The 18,626-nt window shown below is 41.8% G+C and overlaps 1 protein-coding gene across 1 annotated transcript in view; it reads left to right on the top strand.

Annotated features, from left to right (window-relative positions):
• Nucleotides 1–18,130, top strand: part of IRS2 (insulin receptor substrate 2) — a 31,027-nt gene extending 12,897 nt beyond the window's left edge. The window contains exon 2 of the mRNA XM_024230943.3: nucleotides 15,663–18,130. Coding sequence (XP_024086711.3) covers nucleotides 15,663–15,667 — 5 coding nt within the window. The 3' untranslated portion in view covers nucleotides 15,668–18,130. The remainder of the gene's footprint in view (nucleotides 1–15,662) is intronic.
• The last annotated feature ends 496 nt before the right edge of the window (nucleotides 18,131–18,626 follow it).

Raw genomic sequence — 18,626 nt, 5'->3', positions numbered from 1 at the left:
AGAAATATGGCTGTTCATGACTTTGTGGATGGTGTTTACTGAGTGGGGAGAAGATTTGGCAAATATTTAAGGTCATGTATTTACTTTGTTAAAGAAAAGGAAACAAAGTTATTGTTTCATGAAGACCCCCAGTGAAATCTAAAGGCCTGCATTATCTAGCAGAATTGAGGTTGGCTCTGTGTGACAGGTTCAGCCTGGGCGGTGACACAGTGATTGATGAGTCAGCGGGTGCATTGGGTCACTGCTCTCTGTGTCTCTAAGACAGGCGCTTGTTCTGTAAGTGAAATATCATATATTCCCCATTATGGATAAGTCCATTAACATTTTCCTAAGAAATGAGTCATTAACCTATTTAATGAGTTTGTTTGAAAACTAACCAATTTAGAATTTGCCTAAGGACCAAAAACTAACTAATCAGTTGTTGCTAGGTGGTTATCTTCTGGGGATTTGAGTATTTTGTCAGTGCTTTTTTATTTTTAACAGCCCTTGTTGTTTTTTGTTTCTTTTTTTTTTTTTTTTTTAATTCTCAGGAAAAAAATCATTTAGCTGGATTTTTATATGAAGATAAATAGTTTTCATACAAATTTAATTTCACAGAAGCTGCCATTATTCTAATGACACGGCTATGACCTCACTTTCAAAAGCAGAAAGGAACACTAGCAAACACGTAAAAATTCTGAAGATATTCACACTTTAAAAAATGTAATAGGCAAATCTGTGGCCTGGAACTCTTGTGGGCAGTGTAGTGTTTGGTTTGTGTGAGCTGTCAGGCCCCTCAGCGTCAAGAGACAGTACCTCCTTCCTGGCCAGCACCCCCAGCGGTGAGCCCCGTGACCCACCAGACAGCAGGTGAGATTGGAGACCTGGCTGGATGAGCAAAGCGGGAAAGCAGTTTTGCTATCGGGGCGAATGGAGTTACGGACCTCCTTCCAGGTTAAGAAGAAAGCCACGTTCAGAGCGCCCTGTGTTGCAGTGATGGGTTTGTTGAGCAGCCACCAATTTAGTCAGGAAAACTGACCCAGACGTGTGGTGTGGGGGTCTTCATGAATCAGCCAGAAGCCTTTTTTCCACAGCAAGGTTTGGGTGCCTCTAGGAACTTTTGCCTTCTGCAGAGGACCTGGGAAGAGCGTGCACCTACCTGCACTGCTCTGTGCTGTGAACCACCGAAAATAGGGACTGAAATCAGGGACCATCTGACCCCGTGAATTCCCGGGTCTGCGGTGGAAGCCGCCCCTGATCCCATCATCTCAGTGGCCACCCTCACCCATGACTGCCCTGCGCTGCCTGGGCCCAGCGCACGCTGGGTGAGCCTCTCTGCCCTCCTTTCTTTGTTCGGGACTTCCCATACCCAGATGGATGGATAAATAAGGGGAATTATGAAGCAGGGAGAAAAGTTTTGGAAATAGGCCAGAATTTCCTTACTAAATTTAAAAGCCATGCACATAATCCTTTAGAAACTCCAGGCAATAAGCAGGATTAAGCAAGTCGTGGATTAGAGTGTATTGAGCAGAGACTGTTTTTGTTTGAAGAGGTCAGAAATGGAGGTACTGGGACCCTAGTTTACTGTGGACATTGCAGGGCTTCTGAACTTCCCAGACAGCAGAAATTCTTGGAAAAGTAGAGTCTTGTGGTCAGTTTGTTACCCTACAGCTTCAGTGCATTTTGAAAAAATAAATTTCTAAAGTGGTTTGCTTCAGTTTTATTTTGGTGTGATAGTAGGTATTCACTTTTTTTGTCTTCCTGTATAAAAGCGACCTAAAATAACATTTTCCATATGCAAATGAAACAGAAAACAAATCCATAAGCTACCCATACCTTCTTCCAGTTCTGTATATCAGGTGAGTGTGCTGAGACTTGTACAAATAACTTTTGTTATGTTGTCAAGTAGACATCTACTAAATGTATAGTTCAACTGAAAGTATATTTGGGTATGCTTTAGCAAAATGTATTAGTTGCAAAAGTACCAAGTCTCTTTTTCTCTTTTAAAGTATTATAAACCCAGGATTGTAAATTTATTTTAATTGCAGTCAGTTTCAGAAAACTAACTTTAATTTAGCTGGCTGAGAAAGCAAAAGAGAAAAAATTAAAATTTTAATATTGAACTGCATGAAAATACTAGATACAAAGGCTACACAAAACCCTTTTAGATACAAACATCAATGGATTTGCACTCATTGATGCAAAGACATTGTTGAGATTATTTGTTCTGACAAGTTTTTTAATTGAGAATTTTCTCCTAAAGGTTTTGTAGCTTCTACATGTAAGGGCATTTTGGTGTTTGGGGACAGATGAAAGTTTCAGTGGTCCAGTAGAAAGGACACACCTTGGTTCAGTTTGCCATCTTACTGTTATTTGCAGCTTAGCTTATCAGTGTTCCTAGTTCCAGATGAAATAATCACTGCAAGAAAATGTCCAACTTTTCCCAGCAGGGAGCATTTAATTAAGTTCTTAGAACAAGTCTGGGTGATACGCATTCATCTGTGTGAGTCTTGATCTGTCCAGGTCCGCTGGACTGTTTAGAATTCATTGGGTCTTCAGCCATTTCCAAAAGGCAGAACACAGTTGATATTTTAAGCCAATCAATGTATTGAGAGTTCAGCGTGTGTCAGCACAAGAGTCGATGTCCTGGGAGATGCAGAAGAAATGTGAGGCCTGGCCTGTGTTCCCTAGGTGCCTTCAGAGTCAGCTTGGCAGCATCCCACCGTGCACCATTTTCTGGGCAGCCCCTCTGATCCTTTTCATAAGTGTCCACCCCGCAGGCAATCTTGGCTGAGCACAGAGAATGGGATGTTTCATGGGATGTCTCTGCTGTGACTGTGGATGTCCTTGCTGGAACATTCACAGTACTGGTCCCATTCACAGCTGGGACCACTCAGATGTTTCACCCCTTCACCCCTGTGTGAACCTGGGGTGCATCAGATGAGGTGGTGTTTGTAAGTTTTCTTCTCTGAAAAATAGTAGCTTTGATTCTGCTGCTATCCCGATTCCTAGATGTTAGCTTGCCCTGAGCTCTTGGCGGCCTTGCCTCCAAGCTCTCCTGGTATTTCATTCTGTGCTCAGTCTTTGTCGTAAATGGTAGTATTCCAGAAACTTCCCCATTGTCAGGTTTCTTGGCTCCTTTTTGTAGGCGGCCCCGAAGTCTGTGTTAAGAGTATTGATCCCATTCTTTCTACAGGCATCCCTAGCCTGTTCAGGAAAGCCCCCTCCTTTCCTGCCAACCACAGCCCCCGCCGGCTCAAAGGGCTGCTTCCCGCTCTTGGCCTCCCTGCCCTCCGTGGTGGTGGCCGGTGTAGGCGAAAGAAGGAAGTCCCATTGGGTTGGGGAGCTCCAAGTCACCCACCCGTGAGGCTGATGGGGGAGTTAGTCACAGATGAGTCTCCTCCCATTCTCACCTTTTGCCACCTTTTACAGTTTTCAGAAAAAAAGAAAAATAGGAACTTTACTTATGGGGTGCTTGAGAAAGGTAGAAAGTTGGGGGCAGAAAGGACGATGGCAAAAATGGTGAGATCTCCCTTTAATTTTTAAATGTTTTCAAACTTAAATTTCTGCATGTTTTCATTACAAAGATGACAATTGTTACAGGTAGACTATCTCAAAAATACTTCATCCATTTGAGCAATATGAAAGAATAGGCTAGAGAGAAACAGATTTGGTTTTTCAAGCTGAAAAGAATAACAGAAAGTGGGCGAGTCTTCAGTGAGCTGTCTGCCTTTGAAACCTAGGAAGTAAACTTAGTTTGGATGTGCATTTAGGAGATGAAGCACTACAGGTGGTGAAATGCTCTAGCAATGAAGCAGGGAAGGGAGAGGGGGAAAAGGAAATTTGAGCCAAGCAACCTGAAGGTCAGGGGAAGCCAGTCTTACGGATGTTGAGGGAGGAATCCAGGTAGGCAAAGGGGATGAACAGCAATGCAAAGGCTCTGGGGCAGCAGGTTGCCCGGTATGTTCCAGAACAGGAAGGAGGCCAGTGTGGCTGGCATGGAGAGCTAAGGCTCAAAGGAGAAGGTGAAGAGAAAGAGGTAGTAAGGGACCAGGAGGAATTGAGCCCGGCCAGCCGTGCTGCTGATGTTAGCTCGCATGTCACAGTGTGTGAGGGAGATAGAGTCCTTGGGAACAATAATATGCAGAGGTTTTAAAAACTTCCATACTGTAGCCATCAATCCCATCATCATTGGGTGGTGGTGGTTACTTGGTAGAGTATCACTCAACTTGAATTTCTTCCTCAAAAGTATATAAAATTTGAAAAGACCTAGAAGTGATCTAGTGGAATGAAGACACTGAGATACCATTGAGGTTGGGGAAACTACTGGGACGTGCTTACAGGATAAACTGCAAAACAAAAGCACAAGTTTGTAATCATGGAATGACATGCCTTATTCTAAAAACCTACATTTGTAGCGTACCTTATAATTCATAAGACATTTAAAAATGGTATTGAATCCTGATAACCTATGCGTAGGGTTGGGTCTTGTTGTTATCCCTGTTTTTTAATGGAAAATCTGAGGCCTGAAGATGGTAGGCCATGTATATGCCTGCCCCGCTGTTGAGCCTGGTTCCTGCTGTTTGGAGAAAGTTTCCCAGTCTGTAGAGAGAGGATGTGGTCCTGGCAAGCCTGGCTCCTGCCTGATTCTGTATCTTCTGGTAACACACAGCCGTCATTTAAAAAAAAAAAAGACAAGGTCTTTCTCTCTGACAAACTAAAAGCTGAATCCGCTTATTTCGAACTCTGCCTTGAGGCAGGATGCCCCGTGCATTACGGTTAACTGTAGGACCTGCTAACCATCGGCTTATCAAACAAATCAATTTCACTCTTTAGCTAATTTGGAAATGAAAAATTATAGAAGTTAGAAAAAATGTGCAGAAAATGTATTATTCCAATGTATTATTCCATTTGTTTCATAGAGATCCTGGCTTCACAGGAAAGAGCCAAGGGCGTGGGTTTTGCTGAGGGCGTAAGACCTTGGGGAAGGTGAGGGCTAGGTGTGTACGGGTGCCCTGATGTCCTCTTAGCCTGCTGGTGAGGAAAGCGCATGTTTAATAAATAGGCCCCAGACAACTGTGTGCAGTTATTTGTAGCCTGCATAATTTTAAAAATGTGGTTGAGCATTTAGGTCTATCTTTATAATTTAGGCTCCATTTGACTTAGTTTTCCTGAAATATGTAGAAAACTAATGGTGAAAGAGGACCTAATTCTTGAATTATCTGCTTGAACTGTGTTGCTAGTTATTCCAAGTAGAATTTGTAAAATGGTCCATCATTCTCTAAGCAAAATGAGGGAAATAACAATTATTTTTTAGAAATTTCATATATATTGAATATTACAAAATCATGTAACTGGAAATGTTTAAATGGTCAAGCTGGGCCAGGTACAGTGGCTCACGCCTGTAATCCCAGCACTTTGGGAGACCAAGGCTGGTGGATCACAAGATCAGGAGTTTGAGACCATCCTGGCCAATATGATGAAACCCCGTCTCTACTAAAAATAGAAAGATTAGCTAGGTGTGGTGGCGCATGCCTGTAGTCCCAGTTGCTTAGGAGGCTGAGGCAGGAGAATCGCTGGAACCCGGGAGGCGGAGGTTGCAGTGAGCCGAGATTGCACCACTGTGTTCCAGCCTGTGCAACACAGCAAGACTCCATCTCAAAAAAAAAAAAAAAAAAAAAAAAAAAGGAAAATGGTCGAGCTGATTTTCCAGAATGGAATATCACTGTGTGATGCTGTCTGGGAAGAGAAGGCATTAAGTCTGTAACACACAGGATAGAACTGTTGTCCATTCTGTACGCATCTGCTTGATCCTGAGTTTTGTCACCTTGGTTACTAACAGGATGGTTAGAAAGTTACGTCTCTCTTAAATCCATTCTTAAAGGCCTTCAAGGACTCAGGCACAGCCTTGGGAAACCAGGAAATGTGAGTGTGTCAATCATCACACAGTCCAACTTCCTTTTCATGTAAGAAATGTTTTCTTTATCATTAATTGATCAGTTCTCACCTTTCCAAACTTCTGGCAGTTTGGGAAATGGAATCTTTACGTTGCTGGGTATGTTCTTCTTGCACACCTCCTCCTCCTCGCTGGAAAGGAGGGAAGGGCAGAAGACGTGTTTGTGGCCACATTCCCGGTGTGGCCCGCCTGGACAGGAGCCAGGGTGCACAACCTGCACGGCCTCTGGCCTCTGTCCCTGGGCCTGAGAGGCAGGAGCAAGGGGCCTGTCCTCACTCTGAATCCAACTGCTGGTGACTCAGGGCACCCTGCTGGACCCTCCAGGAGAAGTTGGGGCCCACGTATCTAGGCTGCCCGCTCATCCAAACCTGCCTCCATGACCCCGACCAAGGCATTTCGTGGATCTGGGTCCTCTGGTGTGTGAGGCTCCTCCCAGCCCATGAGCATCTGAAAATGTCTACAAGATCTTTGCCATTTTAGGTTCTACCGTAGCTAAAGAATGTATGTTTCCTTTGCTTAGACTTAAGTTTTTAAGTAACTTTATAGACACTTTGGCATTTTGGCTGAAAGGGCATATGCAGTAACTTAATATGACTTGTGCACTGTTTCAGTGCCAGTCAGTCACGTGCAGGGTAGTCGGAGCCAAGGTGGATGAGGCTGGGATATCTACATGCTTGGTGGGGAGGAGGAACCAAAGACGTGGATTTCCTCTGTCTCCACATCCTTGGGCAAGGCCTGGCGATCAGCTGCTACTGTCTTATTTTATTTGCTTCTCCAGTAAATGAACTTTATATAGTTGGTAACTTGGCGTTTTCCATTTTGCATTACTGAAATTTTAATAAATAGTGCTTTATTTAGATGTAAATCTCTGTCATTTGTGGCAGAGGAATTTAAATGTCGGCCTGCATTTTAGTGCACCTTTTTGTACAGAGCAGAGAGAAGGGAAGTGCTGTCCCCCAATGGCCTGGACCAGGCGGAGTCCAGCCTGTTGATGATGCATTGTATGTGCTTCGCATGTGTGACGTGGCAAGGGATTCGTGTTCTCTACGGGCAGCTGCCTGAGTAGTAGACATGTGAGGCCCCTTCCCGGGCATTTTGTCCTGTCCTCAGGACGTGAAGAAAGCAGCTAGGCAAAGGCACTCTTTGCAGCTTTAAATGGCCTAGAGTTACCCCCAGAAAAACAATTCTACTTCTGTTCAACTTCTGTCCAATTAAAACAAGTTTGTTCATTTTATTCTAGGAGCTATTTGCCATTGTTTTAGTGCATTCGGCAGTTGTTTATTTGCTGCTTGCAGTCGTGGTTGTTCGTGGTATCATTCACAAATACAATTTTGAACGAGGAAGAGCTGTGATGACAAATGCACTAAGAGACACCACTGTGGCTCTCCACAAATTAGCCAGAACATAAGGGTGGGGGGAGCCTGTCTTTCCCTGGCAGCACAGGGCTGCCTGGTCTTAAGAAGTCTGTAGTTGAGAACACAGCATGTGGTTACATGTATACATTATTTGAAGGTGCACAAAGAAAGCAAAGGGAAGCCAACCACAAAATGCCAGTTGTGCTAGTAGCATGTGCTTCTTTATGAATGAAAGAACATACGTATTTTTTGTATTAATTATTTATATATTTTATACATGAAATCTCATCTGACAGATTCCCTGTGACTCCACTGGGGAATTCAGGGTGGGAGAGGTAGTGCCCCCATCTTCATAAGAGGGAGCGGACTTAGAGACATAGCTGTAGAGATTATACAGTTGGTAAGAGGTGGTTCCTAGATGCCAGCCCTGGGGACCCGGCTCTGGTGTGGCCACAGCGCCTTTCACACCTGTATTCTGAGAGTCGTGGGAATGGCATTAGTTTAAAGTACAGAGATGGTGGCATGGAGTCATTCCTAGGCTCCCAGGGAAGAGCAGAATGTTTTTGATATGGCCGATTAGGAAGAATGGGTACTTTGATCTCTGCAAAGAGAGCCTGCACTTCAGTGACTAAGTAGGATTTGACCCTTCAACCTTGTCTCTAGTAGATGGCTCAGTTAAAGGCTATACGGTCATTCTTGTGAGGCTTTTAAATTAGATAGATGGATTTGTCCCTGGAGAGACAAAGCTGAAATCCTATATCACATAGATGTTATAGACCAGGGAGGGGGGATTTACCTACAGTTATTTAAGCTTTTGAAGTAGAAAAAAGGTCCAGTTGAAATGATATATAACAACAGGCTCTTTGGAAATGGATATATTTTGAATAAATAATTATTCTACATTCTCTTAATTTGGTAGCAAAAATATAATTAAGTTTTATAATTTCAGATATAAACAATATAAACATTGTTATGGTGTACATAAAATTTTTTTAGATTAGTAAAAAAACCATACGTATAAACGTGTTAAATCTGAGAAAAGAATTACATCGTTCATTGGCTATTTGCAATTTTAATGCACATTATATCACTTGGCCCAAATACTCTTAGGGCAGAAGCGTAATGCTTACATTCACATTCTCAAATGGCCCAAGAAAGAGAAAAGATTTGGACCCTTTATGAATTGCAGATCTCATATGTAAACCTTTACTTTTGTTAAAGGAAGAATGCTAGTGTAGGATGTATTTAGCAATGATTAGATTTATTGAGCACTTTTGTGTTATGTATGAAAAATCAAATAGAATAGCGGTAGCTAAGAGAAATTCATTCCAAAAGTGTGCTGGCTTCATAAATGATTTTGTGATGTGTGTCCTCTTTTTCAGTAGGGTCTGTAACAGGATAGCGTGGTTTTTAGTAGACAGTATTGCATTTCTAAAGTACATAAGCTTGCAGATAATTTTCAAAGGGATATCAATTAGTTTCCCAGTATAACACACAGATGGAAATACATGGTGTTATTCTGACAAATTTGCCTGTTTTTCTTCGCATTGTCTTCCTTAGTAAAGGTTGCCATGTTCATGTGCTCCTTAAAGGATTAACAAACATTCTGTGAAAGGTCAGGTAGTAAAGAGTATTGGTTCATTGCCATGCAGTCTCTGTCACAGCTGCTCCACTCTGCTTATGGTGTGAAAGCAGCCATGTGTAAATGCATGAGCACGGCTGTGTCCAAATAAAACTTTATTTGCAGAGACAGGCAAGCCAGATCTGGCCTTACTTGACTGACCTCTGCTTAGAACGTCACTCTCCGAGTGGGCTGGAAAGGGTTTTCTTTTCTTCTGGGTCTCACGCAGTCCTAAAGCTTTGTTCTCTTTTAGAAAACTTTATTGAGCATTTCTGCCTGTGAGAAATGGCATGAACCACATGGGGTTTTTGCTTCAATTAAATACCTATAAGCTTTACTAAGAACCTGACCAGCAGGGTGCCGGGTGCTGGGGACAGGGAGGTGAGAAGGCAGGGCCTGGGCATCAGCTGGCAAGGAAGACAGACCGTGGAGCACACCCGCATCGACTCACAGGCTTCACTGAATCGTGTGACATGCTAGTGTGCTGTTTAATGTCCTTCGAGGAGAGTTTTATAAAGAGCTAGTGGTTCATTGTGGAAGTTGACACTCTGGGGCCCCAGGTGACAGTTGCAGGTGTCTCTGCTCCTGCCCCATCCCACCCATCTCATTGTCACCAAAGGGGAGCAGAGAGGAAAGTGTTCTGGGAGAAACTGAGGACTCTGCTCTTCCACAGACTGGCAGGGAGGCTTCAGCAAGTTGTTTATGCTTCCTGGTCTGGGTTTTAACTAAAAAGGGTCTAACATTTCATAATTTAAAAGAAAGGGTCCACCCACAATTCTTGGGACTTTTTGTGTCTCAGGTGTTTGTGCGGAAGAATCATCGATACTGTTTCTTGTATGGCATTGGCGGCTGCTGCAGGGGCAGTGGGCAATTCTTGCCATAGACGGATAGCTCACATCATGCACGTGGCAGGGTTTTTAACAATAACACTCAGAAAATAACTGTGTGCGTTCTGTGTTACACAATCTGCTGTAGCCTTGCTCTGTAAAATTTATACAGGCTCCTGTGTAGGAAAGTTGAATGTGTAGAGGGAATTTGAAGTGCAGTAGGTAAAAGTTTAGGAGGCCTGATTTTCCTAGTTTTGGATGATTAAGACCAGGTCTTATGTGCAGGATTAAACAGGAGTTAAAGGGGGAAGATACCTTTTACTAAACCCAGCCTGTGAGACAACTAGATTGTCTCATCCTATTTTGTATTGTGTCATTAACATCAAGTTGCAACTTGATATTCGGAATTTTTTTTACTAACAAGCATTCAAAATGAAATGATTTTAATTGTCAGTGGAAGTGATGAGCTCATAGAAAAGAATGTTGTCAGTCTTTCTCAAGGAGGGCAGGAAAGCAAGTTATTGCCCCTGTTTGTCATGGGGAACTTATTCTTCCATATTTTCCTTTTAAGTTACTTTTTTTTCCAATTTAAAAGAAAAGTTCAAGTAACCGTTTTTCCTAGAATCTCTGGCTTTTGTTATCATACCCAACCTTACCTTTTTTTTTTTTTTTTTTTTTCATATTCTTAGAGTGTCTTGCTTTAGTAAAGTCTGGAGACACTAAATTATCGGGTTTATTTTTTCTCAGAATTGCTCCTGCAACTGAAAAGTCAATTTTCCCTCATAATTCTGTGTTTAACATAAAAGGCTGAAACTGGGCACTGAGATGTACGTGTATGATATGTTTGAGCTCATGGAAGGTTTCATTGCTTTCGGAATCACATTTGCTACTAGAAATACAAATGTTAATTTTAAGAAGTGTATCGTTTCATTTTGTCAAGCACATCAGTATTTGTAACACTCCTAATTCAGCTATGGCTGCAAATGTGAAAGCATCTTTACCTACTCCATGAATTTGGCCTCTGGGTGGTCCAGTGTTGCTCACCAAAGGCCTGTGAGGCCCCATGTCCCACAGCCGTGCCATGGGGCCCTACGTGGTGGCTGTGTAAGCCCCTCTGCAGAGAGGACCAGGGCCTCCTTGGGCAAAGCTACCATAACCCAGGTGTATATCCTGGATTTCGAACATTGAAATGTAACATTGGAGGCAAACACGTCCAAACCCAAATTGTCATGAGAAATTATGAAGAAAAAGGATTGGTGAGTCAGACTGTGTGCCTAAAATGCTGCCTGATTTTATTGGCTGGAGCAAATTGACCTTATTTCCGACATGTTCTAGGCTTGATGCCCACTTCAGTTTTCTGTAATGTGATTGCAGTCATGGTGCCCAGCTCCATGTGACATGTCATTGTTGGGACATTGTTCCATATATTACAAGGAAGCTTTCCTCCTTGTCTTAATCACAGTGTTTTCTAGTGATTTGTTTTCTTTCCTCCTTTCTCTCTTTCGGGGGAGTCAAGTTGAGCAGTTTGAAGGTGGAGCTTTTACTGACAGCTCTCTCCTTCATTTGCATTCTGATTGCTCTTTTAAGTGGAGGAGAAAAGGGGAGGAATTATTGCCCATCTGCAGGGCATTATGGTGAGTGGCACAGGGGACTGTATCCCACGTATGAATGTCATCTGTCACAAGCGACAGCAGAAAGGAGATGCGGAGTGGATACACTGCGCGACATGTCACATGGAACAACTCTCATGTCTGCTAAAAGTGTTTTTGTTTGTTGGTTCTGTTTATTTGCTCAAATAACTCTACGTGAATACATCTGTGGATGGATTTCTTTACAAAGCAACGTCTAAGGGACAGAGTAGTACAGTGTGTAATGAATGATGTGACAAATTCAATGAGTATCAGTAAGTTTACATTTTTTATATACATTACCTGTAGCAGCAGAACTGGTGTGTGGTGTTCTGTCATTGTGTTCATGAGCAACATGTGAGTCTTATTATTTTCTTTTTGGTTTTGCCATTACAGCTGATGAATTCAGAAAATCTCTCCCTTCTTAGTGAATATTCAGGGTAGAATAGCCATAAAATTAATAATTCTTTGCTTCTACTAAAATTAACACAGATAATACAACAAATAAATTTTTGCTGGAATCTCATCTTCAGGAAGCCTGAAGTTCGATCATATTTAAAGGTTGAGGATGTCAGATGATTAGTGTTAGAAAATTGTTGGTGTGTTTTTTCCCCAGTCAGGATGAACCAGGCTGATTTTCAGGGTGAGGGATAACTTCAGTTACTTTGAAAGTAAATGAATATAAAGGCAAAAGTTTACTCTCATTCCTAGGTTTGAATCTATGGAGTGTTTTCCAGCTTGCTTCTTCCTGGGGTAGGGGAGTGTCGCTGACGAGTGGGTGGCTGTCAGGTGGGTGGCAGGTATCGTGTTGCTGTAGTGGCTTCAACCAGGGGCACCAGCTCTTGGTGTTTGGTGTCTGAAAGCTGTGTGTGAACTACAGAGAGCCCTCCTGAGCCCTTGCACGTGTTAATCATTTTAGCCCTGTGACTGTGGGGCCTTTAATAGTATGTGTGGCAAAGATTCTACCACCAGCTCACTTGGAAAAAGGTATTTGAGACATCAGTTCAGGCAGATGGCTTCTGCCTTAGACCTTCTTTCTCTAACAGATGAATAAAAATTATACTTAGGGTTTCAAAACAGATCCCTTTTTTCCACCATGCATTCTTAGTACTGATGCTTCTTAGGTCTCTGTTGTATCCCAATCCCTCTGCTGCGGCTGGGGCAGGTCCTAGTCATCTGGGTCCAATCTGAGGTGTGCTCCAGCCTTTTCCTCGCTGCCCTTTTGCACCTCCGCAAAGGATTGTTTCTGCTGGTTAATTCTGTTTAAATCACCGCGAGTGCTTCCAAGCATCCCAGAGGGTCACCTGGAATCAGCCGCAGCCTCCTGGTGTTGGGGGATGTCTAAGCAAGCAGGTCTGTGAGAGGCAGGGCGCTGAGGAGCAAGAACCACAGGCCTGTGCCCACTGAGCACACCCAGACCACAGTTCTTGCTTTACCATGAAAGGAGGCGGCCGTTGAAAGTGGTTGTATTTTAACCTAACAGGAGACAGGCTAGGTGAGACACATGCATGTGTGTGCATGCAGATGTGTGTGAAACGCTGCACAGCTGACGCCCCCATGCCTGGCTCTGAGCGGGTGGTCATCCTGTTTCTGGTCTCACTCACCTCAGCTCTCTTGTGTCTTTTGAGTGTGCCATTAACAGGTTCATCTTCCTCTAATAACCCTTCCTTTCTCCCTTCCCCTTCCCCTTCCTCCCTCCCTCTTTCTTTTTTTTTCTTTCCTTTTTTTCCTTTCCTTCCTCTTCCTCTTCCCCTTGCCCTTCCCTTTCCCCTTTCCTTTTTTTTTTTTGTCAGCCATCTTCCCCGAAGTTATCAGTGAGGCCCTGCGCCAGAGTAGAATTAAACAAAGAAAATTGTTGAAAGGTCATTGCATGAATAAATGCATGGATGAATTATTTCCTTGCCATTTATCAGCTCTTTTCCTGCATAATGCTAATGCTTAGAAATTAACGTTTTGATAACTGTATTCTACTTCCAAAAAATAAAATTACATGTCCAACTTAATTAGAGCTCGCAAAGATGTAATGATAAGAGTTGAGTTTTACAGCGATGCAGCATCCTAAAAAAACAATTAAAATGTCAGTGGCTGTATGAAATCACAAATGAAAATGGAAAGTAATTTTTTTCAGCAATGATTTACCCACCATTTATATGACAAAGTGCTAAAGTTTGAGAAACTGAAGAACTTACTTGTTTAGCTGTTTTCAAAATAACAGACTTAAAGTTAACATGAGATAATTCAGCCACATTTAGCTAATTGTTAGTATCAAAATAAGCAATTGATTAGAAATCTTTCTGTCAATGGATTTGCAGAGTCTCAGTTACCTGCTTTATGGTGGCCATGGGATTCTTCCCAAATCAGGGCCTCAGGGACAAAATGCAAGCTCATTTTAGGGTGAATTACAAGTCAAGGTGTGTTTTAGCAAATGCCTGTTTTTTTTAGGGGATACACTTAGATTCTCACTGAAGTCTCCTGGGATTGAAAATCACAACAATAATGAATCAGATAACTCAAAGACAAATCTTTCCTTAGGAAGAAATTAATTCTGTTAAGGTTCATTGGCAGAACATTGTTTACTTATTAAATTTATAATGGACAAAAAGCTTTTTAAAAATAACAAGATAGGCCGGCCGCGGTGGCCCACACCTGTAATCCCAGCACTTTGGGAGGCCTAAGTGGGTGGATCACCTGAGGTCAGGAGTTCAAAACCAGCCTGGCCAGCATGGTGAAACCCCATCTCTACTAAAAATACAAAAATTAACCAGGCGTGGTGGCACGTACCTGTAATCCCAGCTTACTTGGGAGGCTGAGACACGAGAATTGCTCAAACCTGGGAGGCAAAGGTTGCAGTGAGCCAAGATCATGCCACTGCACTCCAGCCTGGGTGACAGAATAAGACTCCGTCTTAAAAAAGACTAATAATAATAATAAATAAAATAGATAAAACAGCCTCAGAATGTTGCATTGTAGGGAATTTTAAAATGTTTACTTTGTATATTGACAAGTATTTTTTCTGTAAAGCTTTTGGGGTTTTTGGGGGGTTATAGGGTGTAGTGGCTCGAGTTCATAAGGAGATGTGGTTATGAGGGACTCACTCTCAGCTTCAGGGCACACTGGAAGTTTCTGTCTTGTTGAGTTCAGTCCTCTAAACTTAAGATGGAGAGAAAAGAATTTGGTTCACAAAAAAGTAAGTCAGGAAGTATGATAAGAAGCTAGGATCAGAATTCTAAATGATTTTAGAAGAGTGTCCAGAAATGCAGTTGGTATAAATGCATCTGCAAAGGAAGGAAATGTACCTGTTTGAGAGCAAAGCAGTGCTCACCCTCATGGAGCTGAGTGATGAAAATGAACAGTATGTCATTTTGGTTAAAAAGCCAAGAAGCTTAGAAAGAAGAAAACAGCATGCTGTGAAAGGTCAAAATCTTCCAATTTGTTCTGTCCCTTGAAGAAGGAATATATCAAGTAAAAATAAGTCTAAAACACTGGAAATTGAGAAAGGTTAAAGAATTTTGATCCTGCATCCTGGAAGGGAGGAAGCAATTAGATCTGGCCACGTGTCCTCAGTCCCTGTCCCCTCTGAGCACAGCGAAAGGGTAAATTACTTAAACTGGAACATATGAAAGTTGAGTGGATAAAAATAACCCTTTCCTAATGTTGAGGGTTATGCAACAACACGTGAGGCCGTGCAGGAACCTTCCATTGCTGGGCACGTTCAAAAAGAGGTAGATGATCCGGTTGGAAGTTTTCTGAGGGCAGAAGTGTGGAGTTATTAGTTACTCCACTTTCATAACATAATGCACATTTGTAGAATAAACATAGTTTACAGAGCATTGTAATGTGTGTCATAGTTTTTCATCTCTGCAGCCCTGGGAGGAAGGCAGTGGATTGTGTGTATCCCACACAACACAGGAAGCATCAAGGCCTAAGGAGTTATAGGGGTCATTCCATCACACAGACACGCAGTGCGACCTGGGAACTGGCCCTTCTTTTTCTATCTTGTTCGACAGAATGATTCACAAAAACACGTGTGAATATTTTTCTTAAATTGAAAATATGAACCTAACTGTCTAGACAACTCACCATGAACCTAACAGCTCTGCTTCCAGGAAAATTCAGAGTTTTCCCGCTGAACTCACTTCTGGAAAGCAGAATGAATACATGTTTCTTTCTCAAAGGTCACCAGTTTATGAAAATGACCCAGGTCCTAGCCATGGGTTAGAGGGGCCCTTTCTGGAACTCCAGAGATTGCTCTCTTCTCCTGAGGGTCTCTGCTAACTTCCCTCCTTTCTTTTTCAGAGTGAAGATCTGTCTGGCTTTATCACCAGGATGTCACACGTCAGAGAATATCATTAAAAGAAGATGCTCAGCATTGTTTCAGCCCGAAGCTGCTTGCAGTTTTCTTTTGGATCTGAGCAATGACTGTGTTTGGAAACATCTGTGGACTCTGTTAGATGAGGCACCAACAAGGCAAGGTCACCTGCCTCTTTCCCTTGTTCCCGGATGGGGCATTCATCATTGTGCTGTTTGCGTTTTGTTTTGTTTTGTTTTAACAAAATTAGCCGAAGAAGTTATTCTCAAGAAAATTGGATGTTTTCATTGGCCTTCTTAAAATGTGGCCAGTGTCTTAATTTCTTCTTCTTTTCCTTTTGGCAAAGCAGATGTAACCCTCAGCATGCTAGGAGAGTGCACCCGTACCTATGGAAGTGGTAAAATCTGGTATTTACTGGCTTACACTCAAAACGACCACAGTCCTACCTCAGTTTAAGGTAAAGCCGGATTTCCGTGGCGGAGGTCCAACAGGACCTCCTGTAGTAGCCCCTGCGCTGTGTGTCTGGAGCGCGGTCCTCGGCCTTAGTGAAATGGTCCAAGTAGACAGCTGCTTGTTGGATTCCAGTGCAGGTACCTGCGATGTTTACGTCCACACCGAGCCCAGTGTGGGACTGACATGTCTCAATGGAAGTGAAATTTGGGATTGGACTTTGAAGACGGATTACTAAATAATAATTATTATATGTAACTGAAGCAACCTACTTTTGAAAATCAACTGTATTGGGTAGTGGGAGGTGGGAGGGAAGGGCTTTGGGAAGGGGATGAATATCTCTTTTTACCTTTAACAGACTTGTTTAATCTTCTTGATGTAGATGTTTATGTAGGTACTTCACATTGCAAACGCCTTTTATTCTATTTACAAGCTCAGATGTCTCTGCTCTCCTGAATCTTGGGCATGCCTTTCTGTAACCAAAAATCCCTGTAGGCGTGCTAGCAATTCCAGGGTGGTCTGGGTTTGGCAGATGTGATTTTTTAAAAATGTATTATCTTTAATAAAATGTTATTATGTCAACCAGTGAGGCTGCCCTGAACAAAAAAACAAAAAGAAAAAAAAAAAAGGAAAGAAAGAAACTGATAAAAAGAGGCATTCCAGCCCCTATGTTATTGATGGAAAAAGAAAAAGAAGAAAAGCAATCTCGCAGTACATGTTACTTGTCGAAAAAATTCCGGACAAGACTACCCTTGTTTTATGTTTTCAGTATTCTGAAAATACCAGTGTTGTGGCAGTTCTCGCAGATGTTACCTAAAACTGCTGAACTTGACCGGCAGAATGTTCTGCCATTTTCTGCTCCCTCGACACTTGATTGGAGGGCTGTCGACCTCTCTTCCCGTGGGGGCTTCCCCAGTGCCTATCTTCTCTGATAGTCATGGAGAGGTTACACTAATTCATTGGAGATGTAAGTTGTTGGTTTTGTTTTGTTTTGTTTTTAGAAAAATATATATAAATATATAGATATATATCACTATAGAATAATGCATTAATAAAATGAGGCTTTTTTAGAGGAAGACCAAAAAATTCAATGTCTTAAAAATATATTTAATGGCAATGCAAAAGTCTTCCTGCTTCCGTGCTGAACTTTAGAACAGAGGATTGTATTGCAAGACAAAGTTGAATGTAAAGTGATCTCCCTGAACATTTTTAAGGTTTTACTTTTCTGAAATTATACATCACAGCAGCGCATAGGCCATATAATGTTAGCTGGAAGGTCAATTTCAGTGTATGATATACTTTATTAAAATGTGTAAAACATCCTGAAGTTTTTATTTAGTTTTGGGAATAGGCATCAATGGGTGGTATTTGCTTTGTAACTCCCCCCAGGTACGATAGGGACTGAATATGGACCCTGCTGAAAGCAGTGTATTGACGCATATTTAACTCGTCCTCTATCCTTAGAGTAGTCATGACACTATACAGATGGTTCATGTTCATACTGCAGCTTAAAACAAGCAAAATACACAGATGATAATATACTAAATTTTCCTGTATCCTGTACATTTCAAAAAAAGGCATATGCAATATTTACATTTTTAATTTAGTTTACAGAATGGAACCAAAATGTATAAATGTTATGTTTGCTAAAACTTCACAATGTATATTGGGTCTTTGTACATTTTGCCTGACTTACCTTAAATTTAAAATATTTTTTGCTATATAAACTTTAACAGTTATTAAACAGTGTTTTCTTTTTGGGTACGTATTGTTTCTGGATATCAAGATGTTAAATATATTTCTTGCTATTGTGATATGACAAGAGACTTAACTTATCTTGCTCTGTCTTCCACTGTACACGCTGTATATAGGGGTCAATGTGATGCTGCTGGAGACGAGAATAAACTGGACTAGAATAGTGCATTGTATTTAGTCTGTATTGATCATGGATGCCCTCCTTAATAGCCATATGCAATAAAATAAAGTACGTTATTTATGAAATGAATACAGTCCTGAAGATTTTTTCTGTATGAATTCTCTGTTTAACATAAAGCCAATCTACTTTTAGAGTTTGGGAGTAGGTGAGGAAATACTAGGCTCCTAAAAATACTTGGATACCTTTTAATTTTAAAACTTTTATTCTGGAAGCCAAAAAATACCTGCCAGATAACAACATTTATGAAAAATAAATGTGTTATAACAACAAAATAGAACATTCGATTTACTCTACAAAACAGAGACCTTATGATGTGCTGGATGCTATTCTAAATGCATTACAAATATTAACTTCTTTATAGCTCATGACAGTCTTAGGAGGTAGGAATTGCCATCCTCATTCTACACAGGAGGAGCCCAAGGTACCAAAATGCTAAGAGACTTGTCTGAGGGCACACAGTCCATGAGTGGTAAAACCAGGACCGCTCCCCAGCTCTGCAGTCCAGAATCTGCTTATGCACCTCTGCTTAGTGCTCCCTTCCTGATGTGCACACAGAAGATACACC

The sequence above is a fragment of the Pongo abelii genome, chromosome 14 (genome assembly GCF_028885655.2).
Source record: "Pongo abelii isolate AG06213 chromosome 14, NHGRI_mPonAbe1-v2.0_pri, whole genome shotgun sequence".
Lineage (NCBI taxonomy): Eukaryota > Metazoa > Chordata > Mammalia > Primates > Hominidae > Pongo > Pongo abelii.
This window is presented reverse-complemented; position numbering and strand designations above follow the sequence as displayed.